We start from the raw sequence: 20,262 nt of genomic DNA, 5'->3' as shown, positions 1-20,262 counted from the left end.
GAAAATTTGTAATTCAAACTCTTGTGAAAATCAATGCTGAAAACTAAATATGTTAAATAAATAAATTTAAATTAAAAAAAAAAGAGAAAGGAAAAAAAATAAAAAAAGAATCAAATAAGACAAGGACAGCTAAGTGGTGCAGTGAGTAGAGCACTGGCCCTGGAGTCATGACAACCTGGGTACAAATCTGGCCTCAGACACTTGACACACTTACTAGCTGTGTGACCTTGGGCAAGTCGCTTAACTCTAATTGCCTTCCATTCCTCCTTCCAAAAACAAACAAACAAACAAACAAACAAAAAAGGGTCAAACAGGGCAGCTAGGTGGTCCAGTGAGTAGAGCACTGGCCCTGGAGTGAGGAGGACCTGAGTTCAAATGCAGCCTCAGACACTTGACACATTTACTAGCTGTGTGACCTTGGGCAAGTCACTTAACCCTGATTGCCCTACTTTCCCCCTTGCAAAAAAAGAATCAAATCAGACAGAGGAAAAATTGGGAAAAGAAACCAGAGTGATACAAGAAAGTTGTGAAAAAAAGATGCAACAGCTTGGTAAAGTAGACACAAAAAGATACTGAAGCAAATAATACCTTTAAAAAGAATAGGCCAAATGATAAAGGAGGCACAAAAATCCACTGAAGAGAAGAATTCCTGAAAAAGTAGAATTGGCCAACTGGAAAAAAGTATACAAAATTCACTGAAGAAAAGAGCTCCGTAAAAAGTCCAATTGGCCAAATGGAAAAAGAGGAGCAAAACCTCACTTAAGAAATTCATGCCTTAAAAATTAGAATTGGACAAGTGAGAACTAATGACTCTATGGGACATCAAGAAACAATAAAACAAAATGGGAAAAAATAGAAGAAAATGCGAATATCTCACTGGAAAAACAACTGAATTAGAAAATGGATTGAAGATAGATCAATTAAGAAGTATTAATTACCTGGAAGACATGATCAAAAAAAGAGCTTAGATGTCATCTTTCAAAAAATTACCAAGAAAAACTGCCCTGATATCCTAAAACCATAGAAACTTTAAAAAATCCACAGCTAATGTCCTGAAAAAGATCCCAAATGAAAACTCCTGGGAATATTATAACCAAATTCCAGAGCTTCCATGTCAAGGAGAAACTATTTCAAGCAGCTAGAAAGAAACAATTCAAATACCATGAAGTCACAGTTAGGATCACACAAGATTTTGCAGCTTTCACATTAAAGGATCAGAAGACTTGGAATGTGATATTCCAGAGGTCAAAGGGTGTAGGATTACAATCAAGAATCACCTATCCAGCAAAACTGTGTTTAAGTCTCCAAGGGAAAAATTGGTATTTAATGAAATAGAGGACTTTTGAGCATTCCTGATGAAAAGACCACAGCTGAATAGAAAATTTGACTTTCAAATACAAGACTCAAAAGAAATATAAAAAGGTAAACAGGAAAGAGAAATCATAAGGGACTTGATAAGGTTAAACTGTTTACATTCCTACATGGGAAGATGCTGCTTGTAACTCCTAAGAAGTTTATCATTATTACAGCAGTTAGAAGGTATATACATAGACAGAGGGCATAGCTGTCAGTTGAATACGATGGGTTGTTATTTGAAAAATGAAATAAAAGGGTGAGAAAGAGGAATGCACTGGGAGAAGGGGGAAGGGAGAGCTAGAATGAGGTAAATTATCTCACGTAAAAGTGGCACATAAGGAAGAGCTTTTACAATGGAGGAGAAGATGGGGACAGTGGAGAAGAAAGCATGTGAACCTTATCCTCATTGGAACTGGGTCAAAGAGGCAATAACATACACACTCAATTGGGTATAGAAATCGCTGTTACCATATAGGAAAGTAGGAGGGAAAGGGGATAAGAGAAGGCAGTGGTGGGGCTGATAGAAGGGAGGGCATATTGGGAGAGGCCATAGTCAGAAACAAAACACTTCTGAGGATGAACAGGGTAAAAGGAGGGAGGGAGGGAGGGAGGGAGGGAGAGAGAGAGAGAGAGAGAGAGAGAAAGATGGAGAGAGAGGGGGAGGGAGAGGGAGAATGTAGTATAAACAGGGAGAAAAAGTTTTATAGCAAGTTTTTCTCATAAAGACAATTTTTTTTCAAATATTTAGAGAACTGAGTCAAATTTATAAAGATAAGAGCCATTTCCTAATTGACAGTCAGAGGATATGGACAGGTAGTTTTCAGATGAAGTAATCAAAACTAACTTTAGTCATATGAATCAATATTGATTAGAGAAACACAAACTAGAAAAGGTACTACCTATCATATGAAAAAAGGAAAATGACAAATGTTGGGGGGAATGTGGAAAAATGGGGCACTAATGCACTGTTGGTGGAGTTGTGAACTGATTCAACCATTCTGGAGAGCAATTTGGAACTATGCCCAGAGGGCTATGAAACCATGCACACCCTTTGATTTAACAATACCATTACTAGGTCTGTATCCCAAATAGATATAAAACAAAAAGGAAAAGTACCTATATGTACAAAAATATTTATAGCAGTTCTTTTAGTGGTGGCAAAGAATTGGCATGAGGATGCCCTTCAATTGGGGAATGGTTGAACGAGTTGTAGTATATGATTGTGATGGAATACTATTGTGCTATAAGAAGTGATGAGCAGGTTGCTCTCACATAAACCTTGAAAGACTTACATGAACTGATGCGAAGTGAAGTGAGCAGAAACAGGAGAACATTGTACACAGTAACAACAATATTGTACAATGATCAACTGTGAATGACTTGCTATTCTCAGCAATAAAATGGTCTAAGATAATTCTGGAGGACTTATGATGAAAAATGCTATCCACCTCCAGAGAAATAATTAATGGGTTCTGAAAACAGATTGAATCATAGTTTTAAAAACTTTTCCTTCCTCCCTCCCTCCCTCCCTTCCTCCCTCCCTCCCTCCCTTTCTCCCTTCCTCCCTCCCTCCTTCCCTCCCACCCTCCCTTCCTTCCTCCCTCCATTCCTTCCTCCCTGCCTTCCTCCCTTCGTTCCTCCCTTCCTTCCCATATACCTATACCTGTACCTGTACTTATACCTATACCTATACACATGCATATACATATACACATATATATAGTTTCACAGATAACACACAGGAGCCACTGGAGGTTTCAGATGCCAGCCTCTAACAGGTTCACTCTTTTTTTTTGCAGGGGGGAAGGTAGGGCAATTGGGGTTAAGTGACTTGCCCAAGGTCACACAGTTAGTAAGTGTGTCAAGTGTCTGAGGCTGAATTTGAACTCAGGTCCTCCTGACTCCAGGGCCAGTGCTCTATTCCCTGTGCCACCTAGCTGCCCCACAGGTTCACTGTTGATCTGGTCAGACAAGAAGGACAACTTCGGAGGTGTTAATAATCTTGCTTTATTCTAGTCTATTCTTCTCAGGAGGTTGCTGATGATGGGAGAACCAGCTCGTACAGCATTGCCTAATCACCCTTCTTGCAGGGACCACTGAGGGGGAGGGGCAACAACCTTATGTCTTGATGGGCTCAATCGAGACAGGCATAGCTAGTGCATTCCTCTAAATCCCTTCAAGCCTTGATGGGGGCTGTCGAGGCACACATAGATTCCTCTATGGGTTCCCTGTGGATTCCCCCATGGGTTCCCTGTGGATTCCTCACTCACTGACCACTACCCACTTGCTTTATAGGGCAACCAAGAAGGCATCTTGCCAACAATGGCCTCACAGTTTAACTTTAGCAATATCATCATTCTATGCAAGCATAGGAAATATCATATTATGTCACCCCTATATCTCATGGCACAGCCTCAGTAGGGCTGCCTGTTCACTATGATTCTAAGAATTAATATCTAGGATCCGTGGGACTCTTCTGGGAGTTATTATCTAACACTTGGAAACTAGACATTGCCGTGGCCATGGACTTTGAGAAACTGAACTCTAAAAAGGATACAAAATCCTCCTTACTTACGTATATATATATACACACATGTGTAAGCACATACACATACATATGTTCATACATATAAATACATATACATATGTGTGTATGTATATGTGTATATATATGTGAAAGTTATTCTCCTTTCTTATCTTTGTGTCTGCAGTGTCCTTGGCACCATAATAACTTCATTTTGTGTGAATCCCTGTTTTGCTTTGTTTAACCATTCTTCAGCCTTACTGCCCAGATTGGGCTTTGTGTTCTTGAGACATGTCAGGCCATGTTTGGTACTGATTTATATTCTATAGCATCTTGCTTCTGCTTTCTCTGGTTATTGAATACCGTCTTTTTCAAAGATTGAAGAGGCAGCTTGGGCCAGGGAGCTACAAACTTTACACAGGAACTAAGTGGTCTTAGAAGGTACAGGTTATTTTCCTTGACTTTTTAGGCTCCAGGTACAGGTTTGGATCTAGACAACAGAACTGTAGACGTACCTCAGGTTGGAGCTTCAGTAGACAGTGGTTGGCTCCATAGCTGAAGGACTCTATAGTTTCTGGGCAACAGAACTTCTGGCCTACTCTTAGCCTGAGCCAAACGACTAAATTTGAATTTGCTCTGAGGTCAGTACAACAAAGTAGTAGGCCTATGCCTAGTCTTAGCCCAGAGAAAGAGTCCATGATCCAACTTTAGACTGAGACAAAGTGCTGCTGCCTAAACGTGGTCTGAAACTGAGGTCTAAAACCCTTCTTCTATTCTGAGGTCAGTGCAAACGCCCACCCTTGTTCCACAAATCCTATTTTGATTGCCTGTAGGTTCAATTCTTGACCCTGGGCTGGAAAAAAATGTCCCATTGCGTTTTTCTTTGGATTTCCTAACTGCTACTCAATCTTGGGGGGAGGTTCTTAGATCTTTGTTGGAGTAGCTATGGAAGCAGCTGGGTTGCACTGTTTCTTCCTACTTTATTATCTTTTCTGGTCTCGAGCAGTATTCTCATTTCCTTTTCAAAATCGTTAAATGGTACTGGTTTTGCCTCCATTTTGTTATTAGGTATAATTCCTGGCATTTGCCTTAAGAGTTTCAATAATGTCAGGTTCTTTTAAATTTCTAGTAGCTCATTCATTTCATCTCATTCCATCTGATACAGGCTTGGGGATATAGTTATTGCCCTGGTCAGCGATATATTGTTGTGTGACTTGAAGCTGGTGGTGACAGTGACAAAAAGCAATATGGAAACTCGCCTATAACAGGGAAAATCTGTTTCCAGTTTTGCTAGGATGTAGTACAGGCCTGGAATGTGGGTTTTCAGGTCATGAGCCTACTTCATGTATACCTTGTACTTTGCCTGCTTTAGTTACTGCAGCTTTTCTATCAGGTGGGGAGTTAGTATTTTTATTTTTTTAATTTTTAAAATTTTTTTTTGTTTTTTCTTTCTTTTTTTAATTTTTCTTTTTTTATTTTTAGTTTACAACACTCAGTTCTACATAATTTTGAATTCCAGATTTTCTTTCCTCCTTCCCCCCCCTCCCCAAGATGGCATGGAATCTGATATATCTTCTATATATAACTTCTCATTGAATTAATTTACACACTAGTCAAGTTGTGGAGGAGAATTATGACCAATGGAACGAATCATGAGAAAGAAGAAACAGAACCAAAAAAAACCCCAAAACAAAAACAAAAGAGAGAAAAAAAGGGAAAAAGGGAGTTAGTAGTTTTGATTTGTTCCAATATACCTTTATTTTTTTCTTGCACCAGAACACAAGGTAGCACCAATCATTCTGCTATATTCTGTCAAGATAATCATCTTGGCAGTTTAGAGTAGGATCAGCATGCAAGTCTGGGTCACCCTGCTTCTTTGACTTTTAGAAATAGTTGCATCATACTGACTAAGATGCTATTCCAACCAGTAGCATCACCAGAGCAAAAATGTCCAATGCTTCAGAGTTCCAGGCCACGTGATATCATTAGCATAGCTTTTCTCCTTTCCCCCACCAAACCTCCCATGGATGATGGGATGACGGTTTCATTTTTATTACTACTGTTATTATCATTACTAATACTACTAGATGAACAACTTTTTGCTAACCTAGCTTTGCTTAAATATTGAAAGAATTAAGAGGAAGCCCTTTAGCACATAGAGTAAGCTTCTCTTTGGAGTATTTGCCAAAACATAGGAATAAGAATCACATAGGATGAGAAGGTTAGGAACAGTTTTCATGTGTATCAGTGAATAAATCATCATACTGATGAGTTCGTGCATGCACTCAAACCTTTAAGCACTAATCTCACAGAAAGGAGATAACTGAGCTATGCTGCTATTTTTGATTCAGTATTTTTTGATAGATAAAACATATTCAAGTGTGGAGTTTGTTAGCTCTTTGAAATTAGCCAAAATGGACTCACTTGTTGAGTCTAAGCTACTCCAGCAGCCACAGCTGCCCTCCTAGTGGTAGCCATAAGAATTACAGGAAAAGAATCTGAACATAACCAGCACGTAGAAAGGGGTTTGTTATCTTTTTTTCCGGACCACTTGGGCAGTCTGACAAAGAATATTTTAAATGCATAAAATAAGATCCATAAGATTACAAAGAAAACTAAAAGTCAGTGAAAATAGAGATGTAAATAATTTTTCCCATCCAAGTTTATGAATCTCCTGAAATCTATTCATAAGCCTCTTGGGGGTTGTTGGACCCCAGGTTAAGAATTATTTTTGGAGGAGGGTGTCTTATTTTATAAATATGATTTGTGCAATGCTAAAAACATTATGGGAAGGTTAAAAAATAATTTTGGACTAGAGAAAGCCTCACATCTTGGGAATAAATTAATGCTGAGTATGTTCAGAGGAGTAAAAACCTCTTGGTTGACATATGTCTAACAAGGTTGAGAACAAAGCATTTCTTGGAGGGGGAAGTGATCAGTTCTGATTTCATCATTTCTGTGCTATGAAGGAAGAAGAGCTTCTAAAAGCTGCCCTTTCAGTAAATAAACATTGAGCTTTTTACATAGTTCCGTAGCTAGGATGCAATTCAAGATTGCACCTGCTAAATTAGAGGTCTGTTATCTCCCAGCCACCTGAGTTGGCTTCAAGGAAGTAGCAGAATTTGGTTTTTTTTAATGGTTGTTTTTTGTCGAAGGAAAAGCTAAATTCACTAACAGAAACAAACTCAGCACCTCGAGTTGGCTTTTAAAAAATCAGACCAGAAGATGGCACCCTTTGAAAACCTACCTCTATGATCTCTTAGAGTATTTCTGCTGGTTGTATGAGAGCCAGAAATCTAACACACAGTGAAAGATCAGTTCTTGCAAAATACCACATTCACATCTTGAAGATATTTACAGAGGATTCTGGGAAGCTACTTTCAGCTTTGGAAAACATGCACAGCAATGCCCCTCCTGGGAAATGTGGAGATATTTTACTGTGTTCTTTCAGAGTGGAACAAACAAAGAATTGTTTGTTGTTGGTGTAAATAACAAGATGGTCTCTGTTTGGGAGGCAGGAGACAGAACAGGATTTTTCCTCCTTCCCTACAAAAGAACAGCTGCAGAATATAGGAGCTGGAAAAATAACACTCCCAGTTAACAGGACTTTTCCTGCTGCTGCAGGGTCACAATAAAGCATTTCTGAACTTTTTCTTTTTTGTACCTCACAAAATGTTTTGCACTTGGTAGGTACACAATAAGTCTTAGTTAAATTGAATTAAATTTTCATTCTCTTAGAGGGGAAATAACTTTAGGAGTCACTTAATCCAAGCTCCCAAGATAAAAATCCTTGCTATAGCATCCCTAAACAAGACTCTTCTGATAAAGGGAGGAGGCCCCGACTTTCAAAAGATAGATGGCTTCATTGTCTGTCTGCTCTAATGGTTAGAAAGTTATTCTTCACAGGGAGCTAAAATATACTTCCTGCCACTTCCACTCACTGTTAACACTTTTGTTCTCTAGAGCAATAAAATGCAGGTCTACTCTTTTTCAAATGACAGTCACTTAAGTATTTAAAGAGAACAATCCTGTCTCTAGTGGGGAATGGGGGAAGGTGGTGGCTTCTGGCCTTCCATATTTCTGTCAATTGTCTATATAGTTTAGATATCATACCCTTATCAAATATATTTGATATAAAGGTTTTTTTTAACCCAGTTTACCATTGTCCTTATTTTAGATGTATTGATTTTGTTCATGCAAAAGTTTTTCAATGTCATATCATCAAAATTGTCCATTTTTCCTTTGTAATTGCTTCTCTCCTTTTGGTTAATAATTCACTCAAACATTTTTAGCCACCTTCACTAACATACTAGCCCCTTAACAGGTCTTCCCATTTATTTACACTCTCTTCTCCAATATATCCTCAATACTGCTATCAGTATTCCTTAAGCATTGATGTAGTCAGGTCATTCCTCTGCTCAGATTAGAGGATCTTAAATCTAGATGCACAAGGTATCTTAGAAATCATCTAGTCTAGTCTTTTCATTTTAAAGATGAGGAAACAGAAGTCCAGACAGGTTAGGTGATTTGCTGACAGCCACAAGTAGTAAAACACAGGGCCAGAGCCGAGGAGGAAGTACATTCTAGGTATAAGAAAACAGTCTGTGAAAAGGCATGGAAACTATAGATAGAATATTTTGTATGGTGAATAGTCAAGTAGACTATTTAGGCTAGAATGAATAGCATAAAGGGTGAGCAATACCAAACCACCCAGCAAAGATAGATTGAGGGAACTCCTTGTGTAGGAAACCCGTTGCTAAAGTAGCTGTGTTCTAAAGTAGGTGGTTATGTGAAATTGCTGTCTCACTTAGTTTAGGTGGGTTAGAAGGTACAATTCCTAATTCTGTTGATCTCCATTATTAGGAATGCGTACAATCTCCTTTTATCAATGGATATTTTTTTTAAAAAAGGATTATTTTCTTAATTCTTTCTAGAAGGCTGAGGATAGATTAGGTGACCTCTCAAAATTTCCTCAAGTTTGAGATCTCTTTTTTCCAGGTTCATGTTACCAGATATCCTTAATACTCAGAAAAGTAGCCATGTTCCAGGAAGGAGAAGACATCCAAAAAAGTCCTGGTTCCTGTAACTTCAAACCTAGGAATCTGAAGCCTGACTGAAGAAGCTGTTTTCTTTCTTGAATGTATCAGTGGGAGACCTTTACAATGGTTATGAAGTTTTTTTTAAAGCCCTGACACTATGTCCAGAGACTGTTAGAAGATGTTAACAAATATGGGGAATATGGTGGAACTTTTTCACTTTGGTTTCCCCCATGTGACACTGTCATCAATTCAAAGAGGATGACCTATCCTGATAACCAAGCCTGTCTCCTAATACTGTTTGACTTGCAGGAAGAGCTGCTAGTATTAATAAATATTTACCAGAAATCAGAAGTCAGGCACATGAACAAGGGAGGAGAAGAGGAAACCCAGAACAGAATGCCTTTCATTTAATGAAATGTACAATTGGCTCCATTCTTTTCTTAAGTCTTGTGCTTCATGTTAGGAAAGAGACTGGCAAAACCACAATACTTGAATAATCCATGAAGCAGGAAATTAATGGCTTAAAAGTCCAGGATCTTAGTCTGTTATCAAGCACATATAGTCAGAGAAGTGGTATGACAATAGCTACAGGTCCAGTTCTCTTTACAACAAAAGCTAAGAGACTGGACAAATTATTTGTTATTAATATATAGATTCTGGTGCAAATTATGTTTAAAGCAAAGCTGGTCATTAGCTAGGATTTATAAATCTTTTTGTTGAATGGTATAGTGACATTTCAATAATGGAATTTGACTAATGATGTTTTTGCAACATTAAGTTCCATAACTGGGGTTGGATGATGTGATGATAGGGCCAGTCTAGATTTCAGAGTAAGTTCATGCCAGTGTGAGGCTCTTCTCCTGGGTCATTTTGTTTCTTGCGTTCAAGATGTATTCTGTGTAGCCTAAATGCTAGGCTTAAGGTAAAAAACAGTTTAAATCTTTTGCATAGAACTTTGTCTTAGAGGACAGCAGAAATTCAGCCAAGCTAAAAATGTGGAAGTATTTGCAACACAACTAGAGAAGATTAGAATTTGTGTCCTGAAGACTTCCAACATTAATGGGCAGGTGAAGGGCTACTATGTAATCGAATATATTCTATCTTTTGCCTTCTTTTTCTTTTTGTATATTTCACTTAATGGGGGGAAATTAACATAATTTTGTTCTCTTTTTATCTAGGTGGGGCCTACTTTTATTTATTTTATATAAATATATATAAAAATTACATATATAAAATATATAGTTATATAAAAAAGATATATAATTGTATATAAATACATGTAACTATATAAATATATGTTATATATTTATGTGAATATATAATACATTTAATATATTGGCTATATAATATATTTAGATATATATTCAAATTATATGTTATATATATCCAAAATTGGATATATGTAATATAAATATATAATATATATTTATACACAAGATAAATATTTATTTTATTTACATATTATAATTTAATAGATAAATAAATATGTTATATGAATTATACATAGCTGTATAATTATATATAAACATAAAATATTATTTTATATAATGTTTGTGCTTAGAAAAATTCCAATAAACAAGTATATATATATATGTGTATGTGTGTGCGCACGTAATTTTTTTGCTCCCTAGATACCTTGCATACATACAAACAAACATGAGTATATGTGTATATAAACACATGTATATGGATACATATTGCATATTTGTATACACAGTACAAGTATGTGTATATATATATATATGTGTTTATGTATATGTAGTTTATAAGGATGGTGAGCAGAGTCACAAGGGAGTAGATTTGTATTTCCAAAAATTACAACAGTGTTAATTTGGTATGCCCACTGTGATAGCAGGAGGTGAGAAGTAATCCAGGGAGCAAAGTAAATCATGGCTGGATTTATAGAGGCAACGTAGGACCTCAGGGCAGGAGTTCTGATGTAAAAAAAAGTTAAATCCCCAGGACTTGGTTTCTGGACCATGTGGCATGGCAGCTGGTTAAAAATCCAGGAAGTGAATTATGTAGATAGAGATTACATATAATATGTATTATCACAGACATTACATGTCCAAAAATATAATATTTATAATCATAAAGATAAATTACATATAATAATATGATGCGTGTCTGTCTATAGACACATTTTGCTTCCTGAACTTCCCATAGTCAACTATGATATATAGTTCTGGGGTGTAGCCTTAGTTCATTTCACTGCTTTTATTTCTTCTCACAGTGCCATAAGTCAATGCCATGACATTTGGCAAACCAAATCAACTCTTTCATTTCTCCTAAAAAGGTGTGCCAGTCTACTACTCCCTTATGTATTCACTCCCCAAACTCTTTAAATTTCCCCTCTAAAATATCACTCTTTTGTCAAGGTTACCCTACACATATTGTGTCCCTTATTAAAACATATATTCTGTTAAGGCAGGGACTGTCTTTGCTTTTAAATTTGTATTTCCAGTTCTTAGTGCAGTGTTTGGCATATAGTAAGCATGATAAATGATTTTCATTCACCCACTTGGATATATGTATATAAATATGCCTGTTCTTATACATGTACATAAGCATGTTGCACTTTTTTCTAAGTGTCCACATGATATAAAGTAGATCAAATAGTCACTAGGTGATCTCTTAGGCCCCTTTTAGATATATGAAAAAAACAATATTAATTTTTTGCCAGATATTGAAACCCATAAAATGAAGGAAGGAAATAGGTACCTACTAAGTGCTAGGCAATGTGCTTAGCATTTTATAAACATCATCTAATTTAATCCTCACAAGAGCTCTGAATGGTAAGGGATATTATTTTCTCTGTTTTACAATTGAGGAAACTGAGGCAAACAGAAGTTAAATAATCTGCCCAGAGTCAAAAAGCCATTAAGTGTCTGAGGCTGACTTTGGATTCATGTTTTACTAACTTCCGGCCTAGTCCTCTATCCACTATATGCTTCAGGTAAAGAAGATATTAATTATGTTAGTGTGAGAGCCTGGGGCACTGAGAGGTTAAGTGACTTGCTCATGGTCACATAACTAATGGGTATCATTTGGCAGAACTTGACTGGATGTCCAGAGGTCAAAGCACTCAAACACCCTGTTTCTCATAATTTCATAAGGTTTGAAAAATACAGATATAATGCTTAGCCTACAAAAATGTATGTAATATCATCTTCTCCACAGGCAGTAACATAGACACAAAAGTGGGAGAAATGAATATATATCCACATCACACTGCTCCTTACATCCAATGACAAAGTCATCTTGTGCTAAGGAGTTAACTTTTGTTATCAACTACCCTATTTTAGAGAAAATATTTTTGAGTTGTACCTGAACTCTGACTTTGGTGTGACATTGTGTTGTTCTATTTTGTAGCAGGAAGCTAAGGAACTCGTGAAATTAGATTCCGGCCACAGAAAACAAGTTCTTTTTCAGTGAAGGGACATCCTGTTCTGTTTGTAGTAATAAAACCCAGTTGGTATGCACCACAAGCAGCTCTGACATTTTGAACAAATTCCCGTCAATGTAAAGATAAAATTGGGCTCTATTACAGAATCATCAAATTTTGTCCTGGGTGTCAGCAGTAGAAGAGCTGAATAAAGTAGATTTTGTTACCAGTTGGCAAGGACAGTAGGTTTAGACCCTGATTGAAAATGAAAGGACTTAACAGAGAGAAGAACCAAAAGCAGACCACTCTCATTTGGAGAATTTGCCTTTTCAGCTCTATGGGTTTTCTATGTTTTTCCTTCTAACTTAATGAGACTTTTCAAACTATAAAGGAGAAGGATGTAAATATCCATGGAAAATCATTCTAACATTTTAAAGCATGTTTTCCCAAAGACAGAGGTCAGCTGCACATTGGAAAAATAGGTAATTCAATCATCTCAAATTAGTTGCCGCCAGAGACTAGTAGATTGGGTCCTAAGATAAATTTTGTGTGTATATTTGGGAAAATTTCCTCAAATGTACAGACCTCACATTTTGTCTGTTGTAATCACAGTCCTACAATATATAAATATAAAGTACAATAATAATAATAATATATATAAGATAGGGCATCTAGGTGGAGCAGTGGGGATAGTACCAGGTCCGAAGTCAGGAACACTCATCTTCCCGAGTTCAAATTTGGCCTCAGCCACTTACTGGCTTTGTGACTCTGGGTAAGTCAATTAACCCTATTTGTCTCAGTTTCTCATCTGTAAATGAGCTGGAGAAAGGAATGGCAAACCACTCCAGTATCTCTACTAAGAAAACCCCAAATGGGGTCACAAAGAATTGGACATGACTGAAAACGATCAAATAACAACCACAACAAAACGTTCAAGATGAAGGGGAATAAAACAACAGAAGATACTTTTACAGATGTGAATCTGTAACAAATCCAGAACTATTGCTAAGGCTATAAAGTTGACCTACCTTGTGCTCTTTTTATTGGAAATCATCTCAGGTTGATAATCTCCTTTCTGGATTTTCTGAAAAATAAATTCCAAAATCTATCACTGGTTGATTATATTTAGTGTATTTGTTACTGTCACCTCTCAGTTTTCACCTAGGAAAACATATTCTCCAGAGGATATAAACTTATTTTCTCTGTGATTTAGGATTGCCCTCACGGTTTTACAGTTTACTGCCATGAAATATGAGGTTTAATTTAAGGTTTTACTTTCTAATCTAGCTATAATTTATTCACCTTCATTTGGTCTTTTAAAAATGTGATTCACTCCTGCCCTTCTGTCCAGAGGTTACTGGATCACCTGACTTTTCTCCAATACCTTGGTTGAGTCACTTCTCACATTCAACTACACTATGCTTAACACACTGGAACAGGGAAAAATGGGCCTTAGTTGGCAAGCATCAATGTCTCGGGGTTCTTTGTCATAATGAACCTAACACTGGAAGAGTTAACTTTCTCTGGGTTACCACCATTTGTTCTGGTGTTTTGCTTGCTTCATAAAGGGTGGTATTGTTTGTAAATGAAATTATGTGGGTTAACATGGTTGCATAGAAAGAGAGAAAAGAGACTGTGGTTTAGATTATTAAAATAGCTTGGAAATAACTTATCTAATAAACCTTTAACTGACCTCCTTGGTTGTCCAACTTCTACCACAATAGAATCAACAATACAAGTTTATAATATATAAAGCCATTATCTGAACTAAAGAATCTAAAAACTGGCAAGGACCTTGGGTGGCACTGAGTTCAATCTATACCAGAACAAGGAAAGCCTTCACAGCATACCAGACAAGTGTACACATGGCATTTGCTTGGAGACCTCCACTTAGGAGGAATCTACTGTATCTTAAGGCAACCAATTCTTTTTTGGGAATAGCTCTGTAAGAAATATTCACTTAGGTAAACTATCTCAAGTCAGAAAAATGGAGCCAGTTAAAGCTCAGAAATGGGTTTAGGCCTGTGAGTAGCCACTGTACTTCCAAAGTAGGTAAGACGAGAAGACCTTGTCTAAAAAAAAAAAAAAGAAGAAAGACAAAAAAAAGAAAGAGAAATTTTCACCCATCACTCTTAGGCCCTTTGGGGCCTAGGTTAATATGTCAAATTCTTGTTCCATGTGAACAAGTCTATAAAATATTTGAAGGCAACTTTTATGTCTCCTCTAAGTTCGTTTTTTTCTTCTAGGCTCGTCAGTCCTAGCTTTTTTCCACCAGTTATCATACTGTATCATCTAAAGGCTCATAACCAACCTGGTTGCCTTCCTCTGGGCTCTTTATCAATGTCTTAAAATGTGGTGACCAGAACTGAACACAGTACTTCAGATGTGAACTAATCAGGACTATCACTCCCTTAGTCTTGTACCTTTCTCAATGCAGGCTAAGAAAGCATTGTCTTTTTTTCTTGACTGTCATTTCACACTGTTAACTTGTACTGAGTTTGCAGTGCACTAATAGGATATCTTTTTCAGACAAACTGCTATCCATCTAAGCCTTTTCTTATCTTGTACCTGTTAGGCTGATTCTTCGAACCTAAGTCTAAGAGTCTACGTTTATCTCTATTATACTTCATCTTTGATTTACCCAGTCTTCTAGCCTCTCCTGACAATGGTCAGTTGTGTTTATACCAGATTTATGTCATCTCCAAATAGCAGATAGGCATTTCATTTATTCCCTATTTAAACCATTAATAAAATGGTTAAAAAGCACATGAACAAACCAGACCACTTGTTTCTCCTAGAGACCTCCTTCCCAAAGACTTGATTAGTAGTAGCCATACCACAATATTTTTCTCTTACATCACGATGAAAAATCAGAATCCCATCGATGCTGCTTCAGAAATGGCAGGAAATGAAGATTATGTAAAAATTGATGTTTTTGGCCACCCTGACCAAGACTAACAGGAGGAGCAAAGGAGATCAGAGGTATTAAATTCTGCAAAATTCCCAAAGTGAAGCCTGAATCAGATTAAAATCTAGTTGGGAAATGTTTAACACAATAAATAAAAATACAACATAAATATTGTTAATTGGTAGTTTTCTGAGTCAAAATGCAATCCACCAGGGTCCATGTCTATTGGATTTGACACCCCTGAAGTAGATCATAGAAATTAGAGCCAATAACAGGTTGGCTGGGGCTTTATTCCAGGGCACTGAAATATGGGGTAGCAGGTAATGTTGGCAACGCTTATACTTTTTCGACAGGCAGAAACAATTAAGCTCAGCAGCAAGAATAATTAAATAATAACTTACCATATGAGTTCTTCCCCAGACTAGCTCTACCCTCTCTACATAGTGTCCCAGGGTGCCCAAATGGCTCAGCACCCCAAGTGTCTCTTTCATAAAGGGAGGTATCCCAGGATCTATCTATCTCTCCATAGGACTTTGTCATAATACCTGAGGTCTCTCCCTATGTTCTCTACCCTCCCTCTACCTCCAACTGAATTTGTCTTAAAAAAAGGTTATTTGAGAGCACTTTCGGTGATTCTTGTCCCAGGTACCGTAGATGATATTTGCGGCTTGTATAGATAGCTATGGCTATATGAATATCTCTAAGAGACATTCCCTTATCTCCTCTGACACTGCCATCATCCTGGTATAAAACTTCATCATTTCATACCTGGACTACTGTAATACCCCTCTGGCTGCTTTCCCTGCTTTCCCCAATCAGGCATATTATCCTTACTGGCCCTCACCCCCATGTACTCTGAGATCCATTGTCACTGGTTGCCTTACTTTTCTTCACTCAGGACATTCCATCTTCTGATTTCTAGCATTTTCACTGGCTGTCCCCCATTACTGATACTCTCTTCCTTCTCATCTCTGCCTCCTGGCTTCCTTCATGTTCCAGCTAACGTCATACTTTCTACAAGATGCCACTCTCAATTTCTCTTAATGCTAATGCTTTCGCTCTTCTGATTATCTCCAATTTCTCCTATCCTATCCTGACTTTGTTGTTTGCATGTTGTCTCCCTCATTAGACTGTGAGATCCTTGAAAAAAGGGACTATCTTTTTGTACAATTCCTGGCACACAGTAGGCACTTAATATTTGTTGACTGACCTGGTCCTCTTTAATCTTTGTGACTTCCCTCTTTTAATTATCTCTGTTTAATCCTATATGCATCTTGTTTATGCATAGTTGTTTCCCTGCTCTCTACCATCAGACTGTGAACACTTTGAGAATAGAGACTATTTTTTCATTTTTTGCCTTCTTTATATCCCCAACTCTTAGCACAGTGCCTGGCACATAGTAGAAACTTAATACATGCTTGCTGATTAATTGACTTGATGGCAGACATGTGTACTAGGGGATATGGAAGTAGTGATATAACTGAACTGTACCAAATTTTCCTCCCTGACCACCCAGGACAGTGAGACATGGAATTATTACTTATCCAATGATAGGGAGCACACCTGTTCTGGGTTAATAAATAGAAATAAATATAATAGGCTTACCTAAAGGGGAACTCAAGGGTAATCAAGAGTTGGTGGCATAGCCTATAATGCGCTACCACATCCCTTCCTGAGTTATTAACTGTATACATTTGTCACACCAAAATTATCATATTGCCCTAACAAGGAAAATATTTTCTGAAATTAAATGTCAAACAAGTAAGGAAAAAGCCTCACCTGGAGTAAAAACTTCAAGAATCGAGGTTTGCAACTATTTTCTTCCTGAAAGCGGATTGTAGACATCAGTTTGGATATCACAAATACACGGATACATGAATATAATACAGAAAAGCTAAGCATCAATTCTAAGAAAAATCTTTCTTATTTCTAGTCAACATGAGGTTAAACATTGGTCAACAGTTGCAGGAAATCTACAAATTCTTACCAAAAACATGTTTCTAAAATGACTATTATAGTAGAACTCCCCAAAAGATGAAGTTCTCAATGCAACAGAAAGATGGATGGAGGAATGTTCATTAACTATGTGATACTTAAACCAAAGAAGATGCCAGACGCCTTCTTTGAAAGGAATCTTGTGAAATAGACTCTTGGTAATCCCTTGAATCAATCCCGTTACAGTCACGTATCCTAAAGCTGAATGATTCATTTAAAATTCTTTGATGCACATTTCTAGGGAACCAAATTAATTAAATCAAATGTAATTATTAATTGGTGAAGCCAACAGATATGTCACCAGAAAGCCACCATCCTCTTTTGTCTTTTTTCCTCCTATTTCTATTTGGGTATATTAATTCTACCTGCAAATTCAAGTATTTTGATTTAAATTTTGAAAGAAAAGATTGTCTATGTAAAAAGAGAGGAGGAAGAAGTGAATGAAAAGAGAAAGAATAACAGGTATTTTCATGTAACAAAATGTCAAGGAAATAGGAGAAACAAAACAGATGAGGAGGTAATAAGAATAGAAAAAGGAAGGAGAAAAGGTAGAGGTAGTGGGGGGAGAGACTGAAACTCTGAAATAAGAAATTATTGTAAAATACCTCATATATCTGGATCACATCTATCTGATGATCTTATGAAATTGAAATAAAACAGAATGACAAGGAATGTAAAAAAGGCTTTGGAGCAGCTGAAGGAGATGTTATAAAGTCCATGTACTAAAATTTATGCCCAATACTTAACCTGAATCTCCTTCAGGCCTTTATTTTGATTTCATTTATTTAGAGTTCGACATTCAACCTTACTCAGGACAAGCATTTATTAATATTTATTGAACTGAGCTAAAGTGATATTTATATGTAACCCTAGCAAGGTTTGTCACTGGGTTGAAGAAATTTTAAAAATTAAACTCACTTGAATTTTCAAACCCATAACAGGTAGGAAAAGGGGTGGTTGTGTAGATTAGCGTAGTTTAGAAGTAAACAACTCAGGACACACTGAGAACTTGACACCAAAGGTGGAGATAGGAAAGTTAAAAAAAATAAAAACAAAAATTTAACAAGCACAGGAGTATGGGATCACTTAACATGGGAGAATACAGATCCATGCTCCTCAATAGATGTTGAGTGTGTTTCTATATTTCAATGTTGAACAATTATGAATGTTCAAAATTATTAATGATCCTGAGTTTTCAGTAGAATGTATACAGGTTCCTCTTTGTATTTTAAATAAAGCAAGGGAGTATATGCTACTTTAAAGAAGTATTTCAATTGCAAAATGATTAAAATAAATTGTTTTAGGTTGTGGAATCATAGAATCTTAGAGTCTGAAGGAATCTCAAAAATCATCTCATCCTTATTTGCGAGAAAGACTGTCCTTAGCAATCCCTCTGACAATCAATCATTCATCGTTTTCAGAAAGCTAAGACTTTAATGAATTCTATAATGTTACAAATATATTTTCATGATGTAGCAGGAGCAATATTTGCAACATAGTAATTTTTCCTTGAAAAGTATTGAAACTGACCTTGGGACTAAATTGGCTCAGGAGACTATGGATTGGACTGTTGGCATTGCTTCCTGGTATCCTAAGAACAAAAGTCCAGCTCAGGAGGATCTCAGGCTTGATTGCTATGCTATCCTGAATAATTGTGCTCAACTGAGTCAATCTTGTAACTTTGCTGAATATCCTTTCCAAGCTATCATTAAGTAAACCTCCTTATTAACTGTTGATCTACAAATGCCACTTCCAAATCTGAAGTACTAGATTGGCATGAATCTGGCCTAGGCTGAAATGCATGCTATATAGGCATGAATGTATAAGCCTTATGCCTCTTTCATTTCTCAAATCTGAACCATATTTTTCCAGGCTATTTACTACTCTGACATGTTTTGAATTGATATCACCGAATATCGAAAAATATGCTGACTTGGTTTGGAGGATCTTATCATTTTTTTCCTTTAGAATTTCTCTACTTCTTCATCCTCTGCAATAGATACTGGTGCATGAGCTAAGATGGTGTTCATATTGGTCTTTTTGCTATCTTGATCATTTCATAATGAGAAAAATAATTTTTTTGCTCCCTTTAAGTCTACCAAGGAACCAAATGCTTTGTTCTTTCCTTCAAGGAGAACCCTTGAGGTGTCTTCTATTTAACTGCAATTTTCTCTTGCCTCCTGGTTTTATTTGTCATAAGAATTTAAATATTGATATATTTTGTAATCTTAGTAATATGTCAATCCGTTGATCATCGAACAAAGAATACTAATAGATATATTAATATCTATAAACAGTTCCTAAATTATATGATTTTTAGCACTCTCTGCCCCCTTTTCTACCATACCATTTTATCATTGCAGAAACAGAAGACAGTTGTACAAGCTGGGGGGAGGCATTAATTTATTTATTTGTCTCATAATTTGTAATGGATATAGGGTTCAATTCTTAATGATGAATCTCTCTATACTTAGCTAAACAAATCTTCAAAGAGCAGGTACAGGCTGTCACTGGGAACAAACACTGTGACTTTCCAGTATGGTAGAAATAGACAAAAATTATGCTTTCTTGGCATAGTGCTTGAGAACCTAGAATCACTTCCGCATAATGATGGGGGATCAGAAGAGGACTTCATGGAGGTACAATTGTGACAGTTTCAATCTGTGTTATTCAAATGAGCCATTGATACCTCCTCCAAATGGGAAGAAGAAATAGAGAAAAGCAAAGATATTACTTCACTTATGACAATTTGCTACAGTGGTTTTATGTAAAACAGCCACTGCAAAGAGAACAAAATCATCCAGAAACCACTTTAGCTAGAAAACATTTGATTTGCTTGTCAAGTGGAGAGACAGGCACAGCAACCAAGAACAAGGCCTCTTTAGAATGCAAACTCATTTGTTAAACCTTAGGAGGAAGGTAGTAAATTACAGATTATATTTCATAAAACAGCAAAAAGCAAGGTAAGTGAAAACAAGCCTACTGAAAGTTCCATGAGAACCCCAGTTAAGATGAAGCATCCCCAGTGCATTTATGATGAGAATGGAGGGATAAC

General features: G+C 36.7%; 1 protein-coding gene across 1 annotated transcript in view; it reads right to left on the bottom strand.

Moving 5' to 3' along the window:
- The window catches only part of LOC118848415 (WD repeat-containing protein on Y chromosome-like), a 152,864-nt gene that overhangs the window by 125,956 nt on the left and 6,646 nt on the right, over positions 1–20,262 (bottom strand). The window contains exons 2-3 of the mRNA XM_036757277.1: positions 16,992–17,036; positions 13,333–13,388 (exon numbers count right to left, since the gene is read on the bottom strand). Coding sequence (XP_036613172.1) covers positions 13,333–13,388; positions 16,992–17,036 — 101 coding nt within the window. The remainder of the gene's footprint in view (positions 1–13,332; positions 13,389–16,991; positions 17,037–20,262) is intronic.

The sequence above is a fragment of the Trichosurus vulpecula genome, chromosome 4 (assembly GCF_011100635.1).
Source record: "Trichosurus vulpecula isolate mTriVul1 chromosome 4, mTriVul1.pri, whole genome shotgun sequence".
NCBI classification, from domain to species: domain Eukaryota; kingdom Metazoa; phylum Chordata; class Mammalia; order Diprotodontia; family Phalangeridae; genus Trichosurus; species Trichosurus vulpecula.
Note: the sequence above shows the minus strand (reverse complement) of the source record. Positions and strands in the feature narration are given on the sequence as shown.